Source organism: Moschus berezovskii, chromosome X (assembly GCF_049115385.1).
Source record: "Moschus berezovskii isolate FMDL1 chromosome X, NW_MosBer_1.0, whole genome shotgun sequence".
Lineage (NCBI taxonomy): Eukaryota > Metazoa > Chordata > Mammalia > Artiodactyla > Moschidae > Moschus > Moschus berezovskii.
Window position 1 is genome coordinate 146,009,796 of NC_142488.1, and position 19,618 is coordinate 146,029,413.

General features: G+C 61.3%; 2 protein-coding genes across 4 annotated transcripts; one reads left to right on the forward strand and one right to left on the reverse strand.

Moving 5' to 3' along the window:
- Positions 1-468: 468 nt before the first annotated feature.
- LAGE3 (L antigen family member 3) lies at positions 469-1,634 on the forward strand. The gene is made up of 3 exons (XM_055438506.2): positions 469-707; positions 1,032-1,160; positions 1,298-1,634. The coding sequence occupies exons 1-3, from the start codon at positions 484-486 to the stop codon at positions 1,410-1,412; spliced, it is 468 nt and encodes a 155-aa protein (XP_055294481.1). The 5' UTR covers positions 469-483; the 3' UTR covers positions 1,413-1,634.
- A 1,165-nt stretch (positions 1,635-2,799) lies between these two features.
- Positions 2,800-19,173, reverse strand: PLXNA3 (plexin A3). Of its 3 annotated transcripts, XM_055393300.2 has the most exons (34): positions 19,056-19,170; positions 18,587-18,678; positions 16,672-17,291; positions 15,771-16,310; positions 14,986-15,168; positions 13,030-13,158; positions 12,859-12,959; positions 12,452-12,575; positions 12,198-12,354; positions 12,021-12,120; positions 11,751-11,865; positions 11,433-11,633; positions 11,161-11,257; positions 10,838-11,028; positions 10,613-10,758; positions 10,403-10,523; positions 10,168-10,304; positions 9,910-10,080; positions 9,440-9,533; positions 9,107-9,346; positions 8,885-9,028; positions 8,571-8,805; positions 8,342-8,484; positions 7,983-8,239; positions 7,814-7,880; positions 7,575-7,721; positions 7,320-7,479; positions 7,114-7,217; positions 6,821-6,917; positions 6,390-6,580; positions 5,916-6,085; positions 5,182-5,394; positions 4,823-4,973; positions 2,800-3,857 (listed from the first exon to the last, which is right to left on the reverse strand). In XM_055393300.2, the coding sequence occupies exons 3-34, from the start codon at positions 17,263-17,265 to the stop codon at positions 3,762-3,764; spliced, it is 5,616 nt and encodes a 1,871-aa protein (XP_055249275.2). In that variant the 5' UTR covers positions 17,266-17,291; positions 18,587-18,678; positions 19,056-19,170; the 3' UTR covers positions 2,800-3,761. The 3 variants fall into 3 exon arrangements, with proteins under 3 accessions (XP_055249275.2, XP_055249276.2, XP_055249277.2); XM_055393301.2 differs by lacking the exon at positions 18,587-18,678 and having other exon boundaries at positions 19,056-19,173; XM_055393302.2 differs by lacking the exons at positions 2,800-3,857; positions 4,823-4,973; positions 5,182-5,394; positions 5,916-6,085 and having other exon boundaries at positions 6,395-6,576.
- Between the last annotated feature and the right edge of the window lie 445 nt (positions 19,174-19,618).

The following is a 19,618-nucleotide window of genomic DNA, read 5'->3' on the forward strand; positions in this document are numbered from 1 at the left end:
CTCAGTCGTGCCCGACTCTGTGGTTTAGTCAGTACGTCGTGTCTGACTCTTGCGACCCCACGGACTGTAGCCCGCCAGGCTTCTCTGTCAATGGGATTCTCCAGGCAGGAATACTGGAGTGGGTTGCCATTTCCTCCTCCAGGGGATCTTCCTGGCCCAGGGATGAAACCCGGATCTTTTGCATGGCAGACAGATTCTCTACCCACTGAGCTATAAGGGAAGCCCCGAACTGTGCAAGGGAGACTCATTTTTCTGCGGCCAACAGAGACACCCTCGGACGGCCGGCTCCACCGGACCTGTTTGCGCAGGCGCGCAGGGCGGGGTCGGCGCGCGGGGCGGGGTCGGCGCGCGGGGCGGGGTCGGCGCGCGGGGCGGGGTCGGCGCTTCAGGAAAGAGCCGCAGTTTCTCAGCCACCCGCGGAGAGGGCGGGCCAAGCCGAGGCCCGGAGCCCGTGGGTGGAGTTGGAGGTGGAGCACGGCAGCCATGCAGGAGGCAGGTGGGGACTCAGGAGCAGGTAGCCCGGCGGGTGGCGCCGAAAACCAGGGCCGGCGGGGGGTCGGGGGTGACCGGGGCGGTCCCCGCAGCGCTGGAGCTGCTTCCGCTGCAGACCACGGAACTACGGGTGTCGCACCAGCCCAGCACTCTTCGGAGCCGGGCGGAGACCCATGGTCCCCGGCCCTAAGGCCGGGAAGCCGACCATGCGTATTGTATCCTACTCGCGGGGCAGTGCGGATTGGGCTGGAGGCTGCTTGCGGTGGGAGGTGGGACAAACGGACCGGCGGGTCAGGGGCTCCTGGCGGATGGAATGGCCAGGGCGCCTGGAGCGGACAGAGAATAGAGAGCTGAAGGGAGACTGGAGGCGGGGATGGGCCAGGGTGGCTTAGGTTAGGGGGAGAAATGGGATCACGGGGCAACGGGGTGGCTGGGCTGGATTAGGGCTACGAGTGGCCCGGAGGGGCTGGAAGCAGTCCTGAGACAGGACCCAGTGCTCCAAATCCATGTGGGTAGTACCTTAACCGAGTCTCCATCAGCACCCTAAAGGTGCCTTTCCCGTCCGCCTTGTTGGCAGAGATTGCCCGTGGGTCCCTGGCCCCAGATGTCGAACCTCACCGTGGGGCGGTTGGGAAGGAGCTCACAGTGAGTGGCAGTGTCCTGGCGGTGTAAGTTGGAAAAGGGGCTGGTTGGAAGTGGTAGCAGGTGACCAAGCTCGTCTCTCACCAGGGGCGCACCGTTTATGGAGGTGACGCAGTGCGCTGGGCCCATCACCACCTTGATTCTCTTTTTCTGTCACTTTCAGCTGCTGGAGAGCTGAAGATTGCCGCCTCCTTCGAATCTCCATTGTCAACTTTCTGGACCAGCTTTCTCTGGTGATGCGAACCATGCAGCGCTTTGGACCCCCTGTTGCCCGCTAAGCCAGGGCTGGGGAAAGGGGGGTTAAGGTCTGACCTGGTGGCCCTTCCTAGACAGTACATCCTTCCTAGGGCAGTGATTCCTGCACTAGCTGCCGAGTTGTTATGAGGGCCTCATCTTTTGCCTATACTGGCCCTTGAGTGCTCAAGGTCCACTTGCATTGTTTGGTGCTCAAGTGTTTAACTACTGAAAATAAAATTGACCTATGATGAGTTTATTTTCAACTATAGCACCTTCAAAATTCTTGTCTTTGTCCCTAGATTGGAGGCTTCTGTGATTCAGATAGTCAAGTAGTACAGTGTAAGTGAAGATAATCTAAGAAATGCAGGCGGATAGGTCCTATCTCTCATCTAGTATTAGTTACTGTCAATATTTTGGAGTATTTTCTAAGTTTTATAGTTACATAGGAAACGTGTAACAATAATATTTGATATTATTCAAGTTTAGCATTTTTCCTGGTATTTCTCATCTAACATGAACTTTTTTCTAAAAATTCTTCAAAATCATTATTGAATGTTTAAACTATATTCAGCCTTTGCCATATTATAGGTGATGATTCAGTGGAATGCTTGTATATAGATCCTTGCATGAATGATTAAGATTACAAGAAGTAGAATTAAATATTTAAAGCTCTCAATCTGAAGTATGTGAAATTACTCTCCATAAAATACCCTCCCACCAGAATTCTGGTTTCCCCACATTAGTGTCACCATTGGGGGATTCCCAGGTGGTGTAGTAGTAAAGAATCCACCTGCCAGTGTGGGAGGCACAAGAGATGAGGGTTTGATCCCTGGGTCCAGAAGATCCCCTGGAGGAGGAAGTGGCAATCCACTCCATTATTCTTGCCTGGGGAATCCCATGGACAGAGGAGCCTGGTGGGAGTCCATGGAGTCACAAAGACTCAGACACGATTGAGGGACTCAGCACAGCTCTGCACAGGGGCACAATGACTGCAGTGCACTCGGGACAGTAAAGAGTTGGAAGATATGAAGGTGTTTGGTGGCCATGAAGCTCTGGACCATTTTGAACAGAGTGGGGACAAGGGCCACCGTGTTTATTAACAAGGTCCCAGTGCCTCCCATGGTAAGAAGAGGCTGAGGGCAGCCAGGGCAGAAATGGGGAGACTGATATCCAGGCAAGGGACAAGGGCAGCTTGGACCACTCAGGGGCAGTGAGGATGGGGAGAAGGGAGCAGCTTCTGAATGTGTCTTGAAGATGGAGCCACTCAGCCTCGTTGATGGATTGGACATAGCCACCCTGGACACCTCAGATCCTCAGAAACCCCACAAGGAGTCACCCTTCCTCCCATAGATGGCATCCAGCTCAGGCAGAGTCCAACAGTCTCCCCACCTGCTTCCACCTGCCCCGAGAACAAAGCTACACGCCAACTCCATTTCCCAACGTTTAATTAGGAAAAAAAAAATGACAGGGTCAAAGAAAACCTCATGCAGAAAAGAAAAAGGGGGCAAATCGAATTTGTAGGAGCGTGGACCAGGGCCAGGTTCCTCCGAGGAGGCAGAAGAACAAAGGAGTAAGGCACTGCCACCTCTGCCCCTCGAAGCGTGTGCAAGGCAGGGCAGCGGAGGGCGAGTGGTCCAGGGGGCACACAGACCCCGCAGATGGAGTTTGGCAGCCGGGCCCGGAGAAGGAGAGTCCGGTGCCCCCAGGCCCGGGTCTGGCCCTGGCAGGAGCCTGATTCAAGCTCTCCAGGCCTCAGAGAACATGGCCTGGGAGGAGGCCCAGGCCCAGCCCGAGAAGTCTGGACGGGCTTCTGTGTCAGCTGCGGGGGGACCCCCTCAGCAGAGCCATAGTCTGAGGGCACCTTTGGTGCCTTGCCCACCCTGAGTGCTGCTGGTGTCCAGGTCCTCTCCTGGAGATGGGCGGGGGCAGCCAGGGGAAGGGGCGGGGCCAGAGGTGAGCCCAAGGCGGACCCTGTCCCAAGGAGAGCCAGGAGGACTCAAGGAGAGGAGGTGAGTGAGGTTGGGACATCTGGGGCAGGGGGAGCGGGTAAGGGGGGGGGCGCGTATTTACAGATGGAGAGGGTGAGTGGAGATAAATTAAATAAATAGGTGGTTGAGGCATAAATAGCAAGGTCAGGGGCGATCACCAAACTGGGCAGGGGGAGGGTGGGGGTATTGCTGCTGCTGTGGTGGGGGGGCTTGGTCCGGTCACCCCCTCCCCATGCAGGGCCCAAAGCAAGGCACTAATGAAGGGCCCCGGGCTGTGCTGGGGGTGTCTCGGCCCGGTGCCACCTGATCCGGGGCTCAGCCTGGGACCCAGGCCCGAGACGCCCCCTGGACGGGAGACTGGCTCAGGACTGAGATGCGCCCTTCTCTCTGGGTCGGCTGCCCTTAGCTGTTGCTGGACATGAGGCCGATGATCTGTTCCAACTTCTGGCGCAGCTTGTGTTTCCGACAAGAGGCATCTCGGTCCAGGGCACTAAGAACCTGGGAAGCAGACCCCGATCTGGGCTCTCAGGAGCGGCGGCCATTCCTCCCAGCCAAGCCCCCTGCTCCTTGGGGCAAGCCTGCCCTCCCTCAGGCCTCAGGTTGTCCCTCCTTGCTGGCCGGGACCCTGGGCACATGGCCTCTGAACAGCTCCTCTTCGACCCCAAATCCTCCTCCAACTACACAACTTGTCCCTCCTCTCCACGGCCAGCATGCAGCCCCATCCAAGGATGATGTGGACTTGAGGCTCCCCTTTCCCATCCCCTGCAGACCCCCAATCCCACCCTAGACCTCTCCCATCCAAAGCAGGACTTCTCAGGTCTCATCTCCATTGACCATGGGCAGCACCCAAAAGCCTATCACTCCTCCTGACACCTGGAGGGGGGGTCCTCATGCATGTGTTCTGGGCCCGTGTGGCACTTGGGGGGTGTCCCTCCTGACCCTCCTCAGACTCCGCAGCCAGCTCCCCTTCTGCTCTGCCACGTAAGAGTGTCCCAGGGCCCCAGAGCTCAGTGCCTGGGCCACAGCTCCATCTCTAGCTGCCTGAGGACCCCCTTGGTGAGCTCATCCAGGCTCAGGGCTCTCAGGCCATGTCCAGCTGAGGTTCACCGGTTCTCATCTCCAACCAGGAGCCCAATCCTAAAGCCCACCCTCTGGCTTCCCTGTCTACTGAGACTCCAGTCACAAATCAGGCAGGGGGCCTGACCCTGCCCAACTCTGGTCCCACCCTGCATTCCTGGCCCTTTACTTTCTCCCAAGCAGAACTTAGTGCTTCAGCCAGTAGCTTCTCTTATGGGTCCCTCACCTCCCCACATCTACAGAGAGTGTCACGTGTGCCATACTGAGGGCTTGTCTGTGGGAGGAATTGTGAGTAATCCAAGAGCTGGTCTCCCTGACTCCCATCACACCCCTGCTTTTGCCACTGGCTGCACTCTCAAACTTGGGCCTGCGGGGATGGCACGCACCTCCTGACGGTACTTGGTGACGTAGAAATAGAGCTCACTGAGTGCACTCAGGACATTGAAGTCATTTGCGTGGAGACGGGACTGCTCCACCAGATACGCATCCATGTCCTGGTCACTGATGGATGCCATCTTGGCTATGTCCCGGTAGTACCTAATGGGATCCCAAAGAAGTCATGCTACCAGCCGCTGCAAAAGTCAAAGCCCTTGTCCTGGCTGCCAGACCAGCCTCTGGGCCTTCTTCCTGAAGCTGGTCCTTCATTAATACGAGCCAGCCTGGGAGGGGCCAGCTTCTACCCTCTCACCCAGTAGCCATGTCCCGTGGGTGTCCAGGTCCCCCACCCCCACAAACTGGGGCCCACCTCTCCACCCAGCTCTTGTAGTTGGGGATATCCTTGGCGTAGAGCAGCTTGTTGGAGGGTGAGTCTTTGCCCAGGCGGTGCTCCGACGTGGAGCAGGAGTCCATGAAGGTCTGGGCCACCACCGACAAGCAGGCGTCTGTGATACTGCTCTTGTGGATATCGAACACGAACTGCGGGTTCTTGATCACGTTCACCCAGAAGCGTAGGGGCAGGCTAGACAGAGGGACAAAGGCCCGCAGCTCCCCAGTTTCCCTGTGCCACACCCTCCTGTCTGCTCACCTCCACAGGCCCACAGGTGGCAAAATGACACACTGAGAGTTAGTGGCCTTTTAATTTTCAGCCTGACTTCAAGCAGTGAGAAGTAAGAGGAAATGGCATTCTGGCCTTGGTGATCTCAATGTTCCCCCCACACGCACATTCATCCCCTGGACCAGGCTTCCAGCACCTCTGCACTGTGCCAGCGGTATCACCAGGTGAGCAGCCACGCCCAGACAGTCAAGAGCACCTCTGAGTGCAGGCAGCACTGTCTGCATCCCAGCCGCCCAAACCCGTGGCAGAGTGACAGACCCTTGCTCTCCCTACTCGGTGGCACCATCAATGCCAGGCCACTATCCTCTCCTGCTGGGATGAGCAGTCCAGCCCCCATCCCCCACTGTCACCCTGACCGAGATCCCCAAGTACCAGCCAAGCCTCCTCTTCCCACCCAGCCCTGGAGGGCCAGTGCACGGTGGTACCAGTTGCTCTTCCAGGTGTGGCGCACGTCGGGATCACTGATCTGCCGCTGGTCGGCCTGCTCGTCCAGGAAGTCAAACATGTACTTAATGGCCAGTGGCAGGGCCGAGCCGCGGTGTGCCGTGCTGAACACGGTTTCGAAGAGGTCGTCCACGAACTTCTGCAGTGTGCCCTGCAGGGGCACAGCAAGGGCACCGGCTGACAGGGAGCCAGGGGGAAATGTTCCCACAGCAGGACAAATGGGGATGGAAAGGCCTGACAGTGAGTGGGGCTTCTCTGCCTGGCTAACAACATCCCTCAGGTAGACTTGGCCTTGACCTCAGGGTGATAGTTCCCACAGCCAAGGCCTTAAGACAGTCCCCTGGCATTGGAACAATCCACTGGCCCCTTCCCCAAGCAGCCGGGGCCAGCCTGAGGGCCAAGTCCAGGACAGAAGTGACCCGCACTAAGGCCAGGATGGCACAGGGCAGGCGCACCTTGGTGGCCAGCAGCCGCGTCAGGTAGATTTCTGAGACCATCTTGCTGCCACGGTCGCCCTCTCGGTGATCGGCATGATCATGGTTCTTCACCAGGTGCCACAGCTTGGTGCCCGTCTCCTGGTCTGGGGTGATCATGGGTGCCCGAGAGCGGAGGCTGTCGGGGCTGCTGGCCGTGCGAAGCAAGCTTTCTGGGGCAGGGGATGGCGTGCTCCCTTAGGTCAGTGGGCCAGCCATAACCCTGGCTCTTGCCCCCTCTATCCCAGGAACCCCGCATTTCTAGGCTCTAAAGAGCCCAGACCTCCTGAGAGAAGGGTCTGGGGAGGCTGCCAGAGCCAGGATGGCTGCCCAGAGCAGGGGTTCCCCACCACGGCCGACACAGCCTCAAAGGGCATGAGGCCAGCAGATGGCACCACACCAAGGACATTTACCGTAGCGGCTGAGGGAACGGGTGAAGGTGAAGGAGTTGGCCATGTTATAGGCTGACACTTGTTTGGGCACCAGCGCCACCAAGGAACCATCTGTCACCTGCAGATGCCAGGGACAGAGAGGGGGCAATGCAGGAGATTGAGAAGCCAAGGGGCCAACCCTGTGGGGGTATGTAGGGCAGCTCCCACAGCTCCCAGAGGAGGGCCTGTATTGTGGGGGCAATGGAGGGGAGAGGCCAGCGCGGGGTCGCAGCCCCACAGGAGCACTGGTCATGGGTGGCCCTCCGGCTCCTCACCTGGTAGTGGGCCAGCGAGTTGACCCTCTTCCAGTCACACTCGATTTTGGTGGTGACGTCCTCGTCCTGGAGGATGACGCGGGCCATGCGGCCCTGGCGCCACTCTGCGGGCCACAGACAGCTTAGTGGGGGGGAGCATGAACACCAGCCATGGTACCAGGAGGTGCGAGGGGGTGGGGGCTGGGAGGAGAGGGCAGGGACCTCACCTAGGTCCATGTCCTCAGCTTTGGGGCGCTGGGAGTAAGGGATGCCCTTGTACACAGCATCGAGCAGCTTGTCTTTGGCCTGGGTGATACTGTCACAGTTGAGCACCTTCACGGGCACCTGAGCGCTGCCCTCACTCTCCGGGCACACACAGTGCAGGGTCTGAGGGGGTGGGGGACCACAGGGTGGGTCCTGGGGTGAGGCTTCACCGCAGGCCTGACACCCTGTCCACCTGACCACCCCCCTACCCCACACACCAGCGTCTTATAGTCGATCTGCTGCCGGATGAGCTTGTCCTCGCTGAGCGAGTACCGCGCCTCACCCGTTATGGCGTCGATGGGGCCCTTCTCCATCTGCTGCTTGATGGCGCAGTACAACAGGAAAAGCGGCTCCCCCGCGCATTCCTGTGGGCAGGCCGGGCGTACAGCTGCCTGCCAGCCAGCTGGCAGCTTCCCCACCCTACGGCCCCCACCACCTGCCCTGTGAGCATGTGCACCTTCAGAAACTTATGCAGCAGGAAGGTGAACCAGTTGGTGAGCATCTTCTCAGCCACCGACTCAGTCCTGGAGAGAAAGGGGTGCTGGGGTCCTAGCTGGCAGGGACCTTCCTAGGGGTGGGGCCTGGCTGGGGCAGGGCTGACCCGGGGGCTGGGGGGGACCCAGTACCTGCGCAGAAGCAGCTTCGGGTGGTTCTTGCTCTCAAGGTTCTTCTCGATGAGGTCCGCGAGCAGCTGCTTAAGCAGGCCTGTGGCGTAGTCGAGGCGGCTCTGCAGGGCCACCATGGTGAGGGAGGCCACAGTGCCCCGGTCACGCATGGAGAAGCTGCTCTGGGCCTCCAGGGTATGGATGAAGTTGAGCACGAAGGCGCGGCTATGCAGCAGCTGCCCGAAGAGACGCAGGGCCTTCTCAACGTTGGGGGGGGTCTGGAGGCGACAGGGCGTCTCAGAGAGCAGAGATGACCCTAAGGATGACAAGGTAGGGGCAGACAATGGTGGGGGGAGTTTACGGGGCAGGGTGGGACTCACATCCAGCTCCTTAAGCACCGGGTGGGCCTCGATCCCTGGGAAGAGCACCCGCACGGCGTAGGTCCGGTAGTCCAGGAAAGGGATCTGCACACCGTCCATGTGGTTCGTCAACTCATTGATGTCTGTCTGCAGCTCAGCGAAGGCTGGGGAGGGCCGGTGGGGCAGAGTGAGCAGGGCAGGAACAGGGAGCCCCTGCGGTCTGCCCCACGCCCCACCTCCACACAGGCACCTTCCTTGCACTCCAAGGCCACACGGGACTCTAAATTGTCCATCTGGAGCTGGAGCCGCTTGAGCGTACGGTCGGCATCCTGAGTCTTACGTTTGTAGGCAACCAGCACAGCAGTGATGGCCAGCAGCAGGAGGCTGCCCCCTACCGCCAGCCCCACCACGGCCGGCAGGGTCAGCGCCCGCTCAGCCGTGATGTGTAGGGTGCCCAGCCAGAACTCCAGACCGCCCACCAGCACCTGCAGGGACGGGCGCATGGTGAGGCGAGCCCCATGCCTGCCCCACGCTGTCCTGGCCGCCTCCCTGACCCATACCCACCATGACAGGCTGCCGGCCCGTCTGGCTGGGGGAGTCGCAGAGGAGCTGCGTGTCAGAGACAGTGAGCGCACATGGCTGGCCCCCTATCAGCACCGTGTAGTTGAGGCGGGAGCTGCCAGCTGCCGCAGGGATGAGATTCTTGCCCTGCACATGGACAGCCCGGTCAGCCAGGACTCCTCCCTACCCCAGCCCTCCTGCCCTTTGCTCCTGCCCCAGCGGCACCTTTAGCACTACGTGGGAGCCCGGTTTGATGTCCAGGACCCCAGAGGGCCCAAGAGGCTCAAAGCTGGGGTCAGGGTAGTAGGTGAAGGAGGACCGGTTGAGGGAGCGGGCAGTCTGCACGTGGTCTAGCAGGAAGCCAAACTCATCCGGGTGTTCGCCCTGGGCCTGCAGCTGGGGCTGCCCCAGGAAGATGCCAGGGGCTTTACACAGCATGGCAGTGTCATTGATCACCTGGCATGTCTGCAGGGACAAAGGCAAGCAGTCCAGCACACTTGAGGCCACAGCGGGCAGGGTGGCAGGGGTGGGACGGGGCAGGGCACAGCTGGCACTCACATTAGTGGTCTCGATTCCTCGGTACTTGGCCCGGACCCGGGGCTCCTGGACCGTCAGCAAGTGGGTCCCACTCACGGTGATGGCAGTGCTTCCACTAGGGACAGGAGTGAGGGACTTCAGGGCTCCTCCCCAACTGCCCCAAGCATGGCCCTCTCTCTGCTTTCCCCATTGGAAGTGGAAGTGAACTGAAAGTCACTCAGTTGTGTCCAATTCTTGTGACCCCGTGGACTATATAGTGCATGGAATTCTCCAAGTCAGAATACTGGACTGGGTAGCCTTTCCCTTCTCCAGGGGATCTTCCCAACTCAGTGACCCTGGAGCCTCCCTAACCCTGGGTCACCCAGTGGGTGCCAAGTGCCATGTGGTCATGGAGGAACTAGGCTCCCCTCTGCTGAAGAGGGCTCAGGCTCAGAGGGGGTGGAACTTGATGCCAGGCGCTCAGAGACCTGGTCCCCAGCCTCCGCTCTTACTTGATGATGCTCCATGTGGGCTCAAGGCGCGTGACAGTGGGGTCCTGGGTGTAAGTGTAGACAACACCGGGACTGGAGATGTTGGCGCGGTCAATCACCAGCGTGATGGGGGCTTGGCTCGGGCCCAGGGTGGAGACAGGCGAGATGCACACAATGGCTTCAGCATCCCTCCTGCATCAGCAAGTGGGGACTTGGAGAGGGTGGCCCAGGGCTGCCTGCCATCTGCTGGCCTGAGGCCCCAGCTCCCAAACAACCCACCTGACAAACTGGCACTCGCCATCTCTCACGGTCACCACGACCCTGCTGCCGGCGTCCAGAGCCCTTCCAGAGATGGTGAGCCGCGTGCCCCCGGAGGCTGGGCCCCGACTGGGATTCACACGGTTGAACATAGGCGTCTATGGGAAAAGAGGTCCTAAAGGGCGGGGCGAGGCAGGGGAGGCCAGGCCGCACGCTACCCCCAGGAAGCGATGGGAGAGGTAGGCAGCCCACCCACCACAAAGGTGTAGAGCTGCTCAGACTGCGTGCGGAAGTCAGCCGAACAGTCGCCGACACAGAGCTCCGCGGGCCCCGGTGGAGGGCTGGGTACCAGTGACTCTTCCATCTCACAGACGATCCTGGGGGCGGGGTCCAAGAAGGTCAGGCCCCAGAAGCCAGCCCCCAGCTGGGGATGAGGCCTGGTGTTTGCCGGCTGGGCTGCACTCACCTCTCAGCACTGATGTACTTGGCGGGGATGGAGTTGCAGCGCACGCCAGCCACCCGCAGGCCCACCTCTCGGGAGGTGAGGCCCAGATTCTCACCCACAATGGTGATCCAGGTGCCCCCCTCCTTGGGCCCCATGACTGGGTGGATCTGTGGAGCAGGATGGGAGGCGCGAGGGTAAGCTGAGTTGGCGGATGCCCAGAGGGCAGTGGGTGGAGGGGAGACCAACCTGGGCAATGCGAGGGTGGCTGCAGCGAGCGCCCTTCTGGTTCGGGTGCATCCAGTTGGTCTTGGGGGCTGGGCAGTGGGCCCGCAACTGGCACCTGTGCTCCGAGATGCACCAGCCACAGTTGAAGCGGGGGTCAGCCTTGAGGCAGAGGCCACAGCTGGGCCGCTGTGCCCAGCACTTGTACAAGAGGGCTGTGGGCACAGAGGGCATCGCTGGGGAGCAGTTACGGGCCCTGATGAAGTGTCCCCCTGTGGGACCCCAGCCCCAGCTCGTGCCTATGCTGCCCCAGGGAGTGAGGTCCTCAGCCCCATCCCGCCGCTCACCTCGGAAGGTAGCAGGCTTGTCAATGGGGAAATCGCCATCCCAGACCACGGAGAAGTCCAGCTCGGTGTCACCGTACTCATCACCTTCATAGGAATACTGGGGGAGAAGGACCCATGTGACCCTCGTGAAGGTGTGCAGACCACACCCTCCACCCTAGCTCAAGAATCCCCAGCAGGAGACTCAGAAGGTCCTCTGCCAGGATGAGCTGAGGCTTCCTGAAGAGTCTGCTGGGCACAGCCCGGACCCCCGAGACAGGTGGGGTGGGCCTCACCGAGGCGTTCTGGCACTGCACACTGCTGCTGTTGAAGCGCACGGCAGGCACCCGCTGCTGCCGGCCCTGCACCCGGACCACACACTCGTAGTTCTTCTGCCCCGACTGAGGCTGCGGCAGGTTCTTGGCCCGCAGGGTGAGGGGCTGCACAACGCCTACTGGGATCAGGAGGTCCCCACTGGGCAGGATCTCAGGGCAGCCCTGAGGGGAGAACCCCCGCATTGAGGAGGCTCTGAGAAAACCCCAAGATGGAGGGTGGCAAAGCCAGGGGCCAGCCTGCAGGGAGCCCGGCCCCCTCGCGCACGGTGCCCACCTCACCTCAGGGTTGTGCACCCTGCCCTCCTGGAAGGAGCAGTCATGGGGCTGGCTGGTACACACGTGGCGGTACTTACACCACTGGCAGGGGTAAGGGCTGCTGACGCAGGACTTGCACCTGGAGGGGAGAGGCTTCAGAAATCACAGAGGAGACCAAGCCAGGCCCTTCACTGTACCTCATGTGGGCCACACGGGAAGCCAAAGGAAAAAGGCGCCCAAGTCACAGCGAGCCACAGAGACATGGGAACCGGGGGCAGGCCAGCTACTACTCACGACTGGAGAACGCTGCAGTTGTAGAAGACGAAGTCGGCCCCAGCAAACCTCACGCCAGTCTCCTTGGAGAGCAGCTGCAGCCGCACGGTGCGGGTGGCCCCTGCAGCGAGCCCGTGGCGCCCTGTGTGAGCCATGGACAGACAGCACCCCCCACCCCCCGCAGCCCCGTCCACTGACCGTGCCCCCGGGTAAGAGCCTGGAGCTCCTGGAGGGAAGGCGAGGGGCAGCGTAACTCCCCAGAGGGCAGCAGGATGGCCTCGCTCTGGGTCACCTCCTCGAAAGCACAGTTGACACCTGCACTGAGGTCTGGCACGTTGCTCATGGCCACGGTCAGCTGCAGGAAGCCAAGGGCTTGAAGCAGGGTCCACTTGTGCTGCTTGGAGCAGCATGTGGGCACCACGCCCCTGCCACATCCCTGCCACGCCCCTCACCTGCACCCCGGGTGACGTCACCGACACGTTGTTGGGCCAGACGTGCACCTGGACACACTTGCTGAGCGCCTCAGTGAAGCCATATGGGGCCACAGCACCTGGACAGGCCCCTTGGCGGCAGCACCTGTGTGGGGTCAGGCCAGGCCCATCCCACAGCTGCCCTGGGGGCCAGGAAGGGGTGTCGAGGGGGCAGCCGATCCGGCCTACAGTGCCAGGCAACCGCATGCCTCGGCTTCATCCCTGAGGGCCCGAGAGACGTCACTCGGGCCAGAGGTTCTGCTCATTAGTGGGAGAAAGTTGGACGGGAGGGAGATGGAGGCTACAAGGGCACAGCTGGTGGGGTGGGCACGTGGGAGAGGGCGGGCACCACAGCCCCCAGCCACGGGCAGAGCTGGGCAGGTCCTCACCTGTGCTGCAGCACGCACCAGCCACAGTGCGGGTCCCCCGAGCCCAGGCAGGCCGCGCAGCTCAGGTATTGCTCGCAGGTCTCCACTGGGAGCTGGCTCACCTGGGCACAACCGAGTAAGCACGTGCCGTGCCCTGCCCCCAGCCCACCCCACCACCTGCCCCAGGCCCACCTGCTTCTCACTCAGCAGGTAGATGTGCCGGTGGTCAGGACTGAAGAGCAGGTCGCGGAGTATGGGGCTGCCATCCACCACGGGCACCGTCTCGTACAGGTGAGCTTCCTGAGAGCTGTCAACCCGCACCTGGGCCACAAGACCAGCCACCTGTCGCCACAGCAGCAGCCCAAGTACCCGGGCAGGCTCTTCTGCAGCCAGGGGCCCAGCCTTTTCCCATCATAGACAGATGGGGAAGGATACCACCAAGGTTGCCCCCTGGAGGCTCTTGGGGGTGTCACAGCCGGCCCAAAAAGGCTCACAGGACATAGAGAGAGATGACTACACTTATGGCAGAAAGCAAAGAACTAAAGAGCCTCTTGATGAAAGTGAAAGAGGAGAGTGAAAAGACTGGCTTAGATCTCAATATTCAAAAAACGAAGATCATGGCACCTGGTCCCATCACTTCATGGCAAATAGATGGGGAAATGTTAGAAACAGTGACAGACTTTATTTTCTTAGGCTCTAAAATCACTGCAGGTGGTGACTGCAGCCATGAAATTAAAAGATGCTTGCTCCTTGGAAGAAAAGCTATGACCAACTTATACAACATATTAAAAAGCAGAGAGGTTACTTTGCCAACAAAGGTCCGTATAGTCAAAGCTATGGTTTTTCCAGTAATCATGTATGGATGTGAGAGTTGGACCATAAAGAAAGCTGGGCGCCAAATAATTAATGCTTTTGGGCTATGGTATTGGAGAAGACTCTTGAGAGTCCCTTGGACTGAAAAGAGATCAAACCAGTCCATCCTAAAGGAAATCAGTCCTGAATATTCATTGGGAAGACTGATGCTGAAGCTGAAACTCCAATCCTTTGGCCACCTGATGCCAAGAGCTGACTCATTGGAAAAGACCCTGATGCTTGGAAAGATTGAGGGCAGGAGGAGAAGGGGACGACAGAGGATGAGATGGTTGGATGGTATCACTGACTCAACGGACATAAGTTTGAGTAAACTCTAGGAGTTGGTGATGGACAGGGAAGCCTGGCGTGCTACAGTCCATGGGGTCACAAAGAGTCGGACACGACTGAATGACTTAACTGTAACTATAGAGTTTGGGCATGGGGAAAAAGTGAGATTTATAGGGGAAGGGATTTTCGGGATGATGGCAATACCCTGGAATGAAGGAGAGTTCATGCCAGTGTAACTCTGCAAACGTACCAAAATCACAGAGATGCTTTATATGAGGGTGGGAGTGCGACAGGGGAGTTATACCCCAATAAAGCTGTGAGAAATGCAAAAAGAGGACCCGGAGGGGAGTAGACTAGGCCCCCAAGAGTTCCCTGGGCACTCCAGACCTCCCTAGGAACAGCCCGCATCTCCCAGGTGAGCATGAGGAGAAGCTGGTAGTTGGTCTGACTCCTTGTCCCTTTAGAAAACCTCAGAGCTCCCAGCCTCAAACAGAAGCAACCCTTGGGCCTATGAGGGGACAAGATGGCAAAGGCAATCAGGTTCTCATTTATTCCCTCATTCATTCAAGGATGCTTCCCTAGTAGCTCAGTTGGTAAAGAATCTGCCTGCAATGCAGGAGACCCGGGTACGATCCCTAAGTCAGGAAGATCCCCTGGAGAAGGGAACAGCAACCCACTCTAGTACTCGTCTGGAGGATTCCATGGATAGAGGACCTGGTGGGCTACAGTCCGTGGAATTGCAGAGTTGGACCCGACTATGTGACTTTCCTTTCCTTTTTCATTCAAGAAGGACCCAGCAATAATGGCTCCTGCTCTCCTGGCAGGGAAGCCCAGAGATAAGGAGAGAGGCCTGGGTCTGCCACAGGAAGCCAGTGGTTCAGGCCACAGCAGGCAGTGGTACGGTGAGCATGGGTGGTGCAGGGGTGCACAGGACTTGCCTGCACAGTCTTGTTCCCACCCCTCGTTCTGCATCTCAGCCTGCCCTGATGCCCACAGGCTGGTGCCCACCTTCTTGAGACTGCCACCACGAGTGCCGATGAAGACCACAGAGTGCTGCTGGTAGGTGTAGGCGGCCACACTGGTCATGCCATCGGTACTATCAGCTAGCAGGGGATGCCCCTCGATCACGTGCAGTCCGCCCAGTGGCTGGTTCAACACCAGCCCACAGAAGTTTCCATTTATCTGCATGGGCTGGTGAAACAGGAGGGGTGCACACGGGTCAGCTCACAGGCACCCACTGGACGTCGGCCACGAGATCCCACATTGTGGCAGGGAAGAGGACCCAGAACTTGCTCCTTGCTAGCCAAGACCAACCAACCATTAGTCCCAGGACCCCACAGGAAATGGGATGAGAAAGGAGCTGGAGGAAGGTGAGCAGGCAGGAGTGAGGAGTAGACAGCAAGGCCTGGGAGGCTGCCACTGACGCAGAATGTGAGGGGGCACCCACAAGATAGAGCTGGAGGAGCCAGCTGGGGACAGAGGGGCAGGAAGAGGAAGGGAGTGGTCCACAAACAGAGTGTGCCCACCCAGAGGACTGGCAGGGAGGCAGGCTGGCGAGGAGAGAAGATGCAAAGGCAGGGAGGGGATCACAGGGGGTGGGGGATTCTGGACTAAGCTGTCACTCCCGAGATGGTCCAGGGGAGCATCTCCCAGGTGAGCAGGCCTGTCCAGCCTGGGACAGGCCGGCAGCCTACTGGCTGCTGTGTGATCACCAGGGCTGGCCCTGCAGACCCGGGAAGGGGCAGAGGGCCTGGCGGAGAGGCGGGTGGGGGGAGCGGTGGGCAAGGGCTCACAGTGTTGATACAGGGTAGCTCCTTGTTCAGCAGCCAGGGCAGGGCTAGCGTGCCCTCCCCACGGTAGCAAGACTGGATGCGACGCCGGATGTGCGCATTGATGTTGCTTAGGGTAAAAAGGCAGAGGATGGTCTGCCGTGGTGGGCTGGCCCGGTTCTTCTGGCCCTGAGAGAAGACGGTGAAGAGGACATCCTCGTCGGCCGGCACGCCCAGGGCCTGGGCCAGCAGCAGGCCAGGTTTGGCCAGGTGGGCGCTCTGCACCAGGCGGTACTCCACGCCGCGCCATGAACAGCCAATGGGGAACTCCACGTATGAGTAGAACTCGGAGTCTCCCGAGCACATGCGCACAATCTTGGACGTGAAGAACTTCTCGCCCGCTGTGTCCAGCAGTGTCTGCTGGGTGTCCAGCTGCAGTGTCAGGAAGTACACAAAGGAGGTGCTCACAAAACCATAGACATAGTAGATGTCGAAGGCTGGGTACAGGGACAGTGTGTCCGAGGGGATCTTGATCTGCGAGGAAACGAACTCATCCTGGTACACCTACGGAACAGGCAGGGGAGAGAGCCTGGGACGAGGCCAGGGTCCACCCGTGGCCTCCCCATCCATGGTCCCTGCCACTCGCCCTGGCCTCGATCCCACAACAGGGTCCCCAAGGGGCTTCCGTCACAACCCCCTGCCCATGCATGCACAGGACCCCAGGCCAGAAAGACTCCAGAGGGCAGGCCATGACCCAGCCCGCCCTGCCATCCTCAGCAGCTTGTCCCTTCTGGGACCAACCAGGTCTCTTCTGGGGCAGAGGCAGGATGCAGTGAAGGCAATAGGGCACAGGGCCTGGCTCTCCAGATGGAGGCAAAGGGAGGGGAGGGAAGGGGCCACCTGACGGCCAGGGGGGCTCACCCACCAGACTGAACATGTCTACACCATCCTCATCCCGGATGAGCTTTCGGGAGCTCAGGGTGGGGAAGTACTCGGACTTGCCGTCCACAGCCGTGCCTATGAACAGCTTGCTGGGCCCCTGGCCCTGCTCCACGATGACACCAGCCATGGAGTCTGGCTCCTGGGCCCCCGACAGGTAGTGCTCCTTGCGGTGGTGGGGCTCGCCCAGCTTGAAAAGGTCATCCAGCCGCAGGAACTGGCAGATACCCTGCCAGATGCTTCCGCAGGCCACCAGGCGGTGGGCCGCATAGTCTATGAGCAGCAGCTTGTTCACATTGTCCACGGGTGCCAGGCGATGGGCACACACGCGCATGCTGGGGGGAGGGTAGCAGCGGGCGTTGTCCTCGACGGGCCCCGTGACGTGGACCCGCAGCTCGGTCAGATTGGGCGCCAGCTTGAAGATGTGGTTCACGGCGCCCACAAACACCTCCCCAGTCACCCGGTGCACAGCCAGGTGGGTGAGTGAGCTGTCCGTCACCAAGAAGGCAGGGAAGGGCCCACGGCTGCCCAGGGCCCGCCCGGCAGCCAGGAGGAACAGCAGGATGAAGGTGGCGGGCATGGCTGGCAGCTGTCCTGGGGGTGGGCCTGGGGAGAGACAGCGGGGACCAGTCAGAGGCCCACCCCCAGCCTCGCCTTGGGCCTCCGGCCAGCCCAGAACCACAGCTCAGAGGGTGGAGGCCAGTCACCTGCCGCCGCACCAGGGCCCCAGATGGCAGCCCCAGCTGGGAGAGAGGAGGGGCGTCTGCCAGGGTGCACGAGGGAGCCACGAGCACAGGCAGGCTTGGAGGCCATCAATCACCCCCCACCCACTGTTGGCAAGCAGCCGGGAGGCCTCGCCTCAGCTGGGCCACACCCAAGCGGGCCACGGCGCCAGATGCTGGGAGAGTCAGGGTGGGAGGCCCTCCAGGAAGAAGCCGAACAGCAGATCCCAGGCCCAAGGGTGGCCAGCCACACACGGGAGCAACCCATCCACGGGCCACTCAAGGCCACGGAGCTGCCTCGCACCCTAGTTGGGGGGGGCGGGGAGGAGACAAGGGAGGGGGAAAACGATCACAAACGGGACATTGGGGTATCAGGACATCAGAGGTCTGAGGCATCAAAGCCCTAGCCCAAACAGCACCCAGGGACACCAATCCACCCTCCGTGCCCTGGCTGTCTCCTTGCCCCAAGGGCCTCTCTGCTGGCTGACCAGGAGCCTGCAATCCAGCCTACAGGCTGCCACCACACAAAAGCCGAGTGGTGCCGGCCCCCACAGCAACGCACAGAGACAGAAATCAGGCTCTGCCCAGGCACAACCAGATGGATGCCCAGGGCAGGGGTGCATGCAGCCCCCTCCAAAGCCAGACGGTAGCTGGCGAAGGGGCGAGGCAGGGTTGGCAAACACGGCTGAGACTCTGGGGAGACAGGCTGGGGGACCCAGGAGCAGTACCGGTCTTGGCTGGGTCTTCACCCCAAGGCCACACCCAGCTCCAGGCAGCCAAGACAGCAGAGCCGTGTAGTGGCAGCCAACAGGGCAGGGCTCAGGGCCCCCCTGTCGGTGCCCAAGCCCCAAGGGAGACACAAGTTACCTCACCTTGGAGGGGGTGGCGGGGAACCAAACCAAGGCAGCCCAGAAGAAATGGGGCGGGAGGTAGGGGGGTGGGATTGCATTTGCCAGAACCAGGAGCAGACCCAGGTTGGAACTGCTAAGTTTCAGCTCAAGACTGCTCGGCTCTCCCAAGCTCTTTTGTCAAAGTCCGCATCCTGGACCCTGAATGCCAGAGCCAGAGAAGAAAGGAGGGTGGAGAAGAGGGAGCGTCATGCCACCCTCACCTCCTCCGCAGCCCACGGGAATACAAGCCTAAGAAGGGGAAGGGAACGGGACGGGTAGGGAGGGATACCTGAAGAGGAACGCTGTGGAGCCCAAATGCCCGCTCCAAAGCACAGCCTGGAAGCGGGAGCCTCCGGCCAACCGAGCCTCTCTGAGCCAGCCCTGCGGAGCACAGGGATGCGGGTAGACCCTGGCAGAGACGGGGTTCTCGCACCCGCTCCCCGATGCCCCGCGCGGTTCTGCCGGCCCGGTTTGCCCTGCCCCCAACCAGGGACACCGGCCCCCCCCGCCGCCCCACCCCCTCAGTGGACGGAGGCGCCGAGGCTGCTTCTCCGCCACAAAGGGTCCCCATCGGGTAGGGGGCTGGCGGCGGGGGCCCCGAGCAGGAAGGACCAGTCGGGCGGGCGCCCGAGAAGACAGGGGCAGGGCCCGACCCCTGGGAGGCCAAGGCGAACCTCTGGGATGCCCGACCCCGGGGCGGATGAGCAGGCTGGCCTCGCACGGGCGGCGGGGGCGGGGGGGTGGTGGCAGGCACCTACCTGTCCCTCCGCCGCCGCCGGCTCCGGGTGGCCGCCCGTCGGCCACGTGGACGCGCCCTTGAGTCCCACGCCGCCCCGCTCGCGCGCCCCCGCCGCCGCACCCCGCGCGCCCGCGCCGCCGCCGCCGCCCACACTTTGGGGCCGGCCCGCGGCCGCCGGGGCCTTTTAAACCCGGACCGTACCACTGCGCCGGGCAGGGGTGCCCAGGGAGGGCCGAGCAGCAGGGCTCTCGACCGGGGCGGGGGCCGCCTCTCCCCGAGCCACGGGAGAGGCCCAGTAGCGGAGCTTCGGCCCGGCGAGCGGCGGGGTTCCCCCCTACCCCCCGCAGCGAGACGACCCTCCCCTCCCCCTCGCGCAATGGCCGCGTCCGGGGCGCGCGCCCCTCAGCCCGCCGCCTCCCGCCACCCAGGGACCCGCGCGCTCCCGCGCCACACCCCCTTCGGGCCCGGGGAGCGCGTGGGCCTCGAGGTCGCGCTCGGAGGCGCGCCCAAGGCCACCTGCCGCCGGTTCTCAGCACCCACCCCCCCGCACCCCGGTCACGATCCTACAGGCACACACCAGCT

What these genes read in the sequence shown, in the direction of transcription:
- LAGE3 (XM_055438506.2), top strand. Translation starts at nt 484, where the DNA reads ATGCAGGAGGCAGGTGGGGACTCAGGAGCAGGTAGCCCGGCGGGTGGC. An exon ending in GGAAGCCGACCATGCGTATT is followed by an intron (nt 708 to 1,031) that starts GTATCCTACTCG and finishes AGTCTCCATCAG; the next exon opens with CACCCTAAAGGTGCCTTTCC. An exon ending in AGTGGCAGTGTCCTGGCGGT is followed by an intron (nt 1,161 to 1,297) that starts GTAAGTTGGAAA and finishes TGTCACTTTCAG; the next exon opens with CTGCTGGAGAGCTGAAGATT.
- PLXNA3 (XM_055393301.2), bottom strand. Translation starts at nt 17,265, where the DNA reads ATGCCCGCCACCTTCATCCTGCTGTTCCTCCTGGCTGCCGGGCGGGCC. An exon ending in AGCAGCTCTACACCTTTGTG is followed by an intron (nt 10,305 to 10,402) that starts GTGGGTGGGCTG and finishes CTTTTCCCATAG; the next exon opens with ACGCCTATGTTCAACCGTGT. An exon ending in CCCACATGGAGCATCATCAA is followed by an intron (nt 9,534 to 9,909) that starts GTAAGAGCGGAG and finishes TCCTGTCCCTAG; the next exon opens with TGGAAGCACTGCCATCACCG.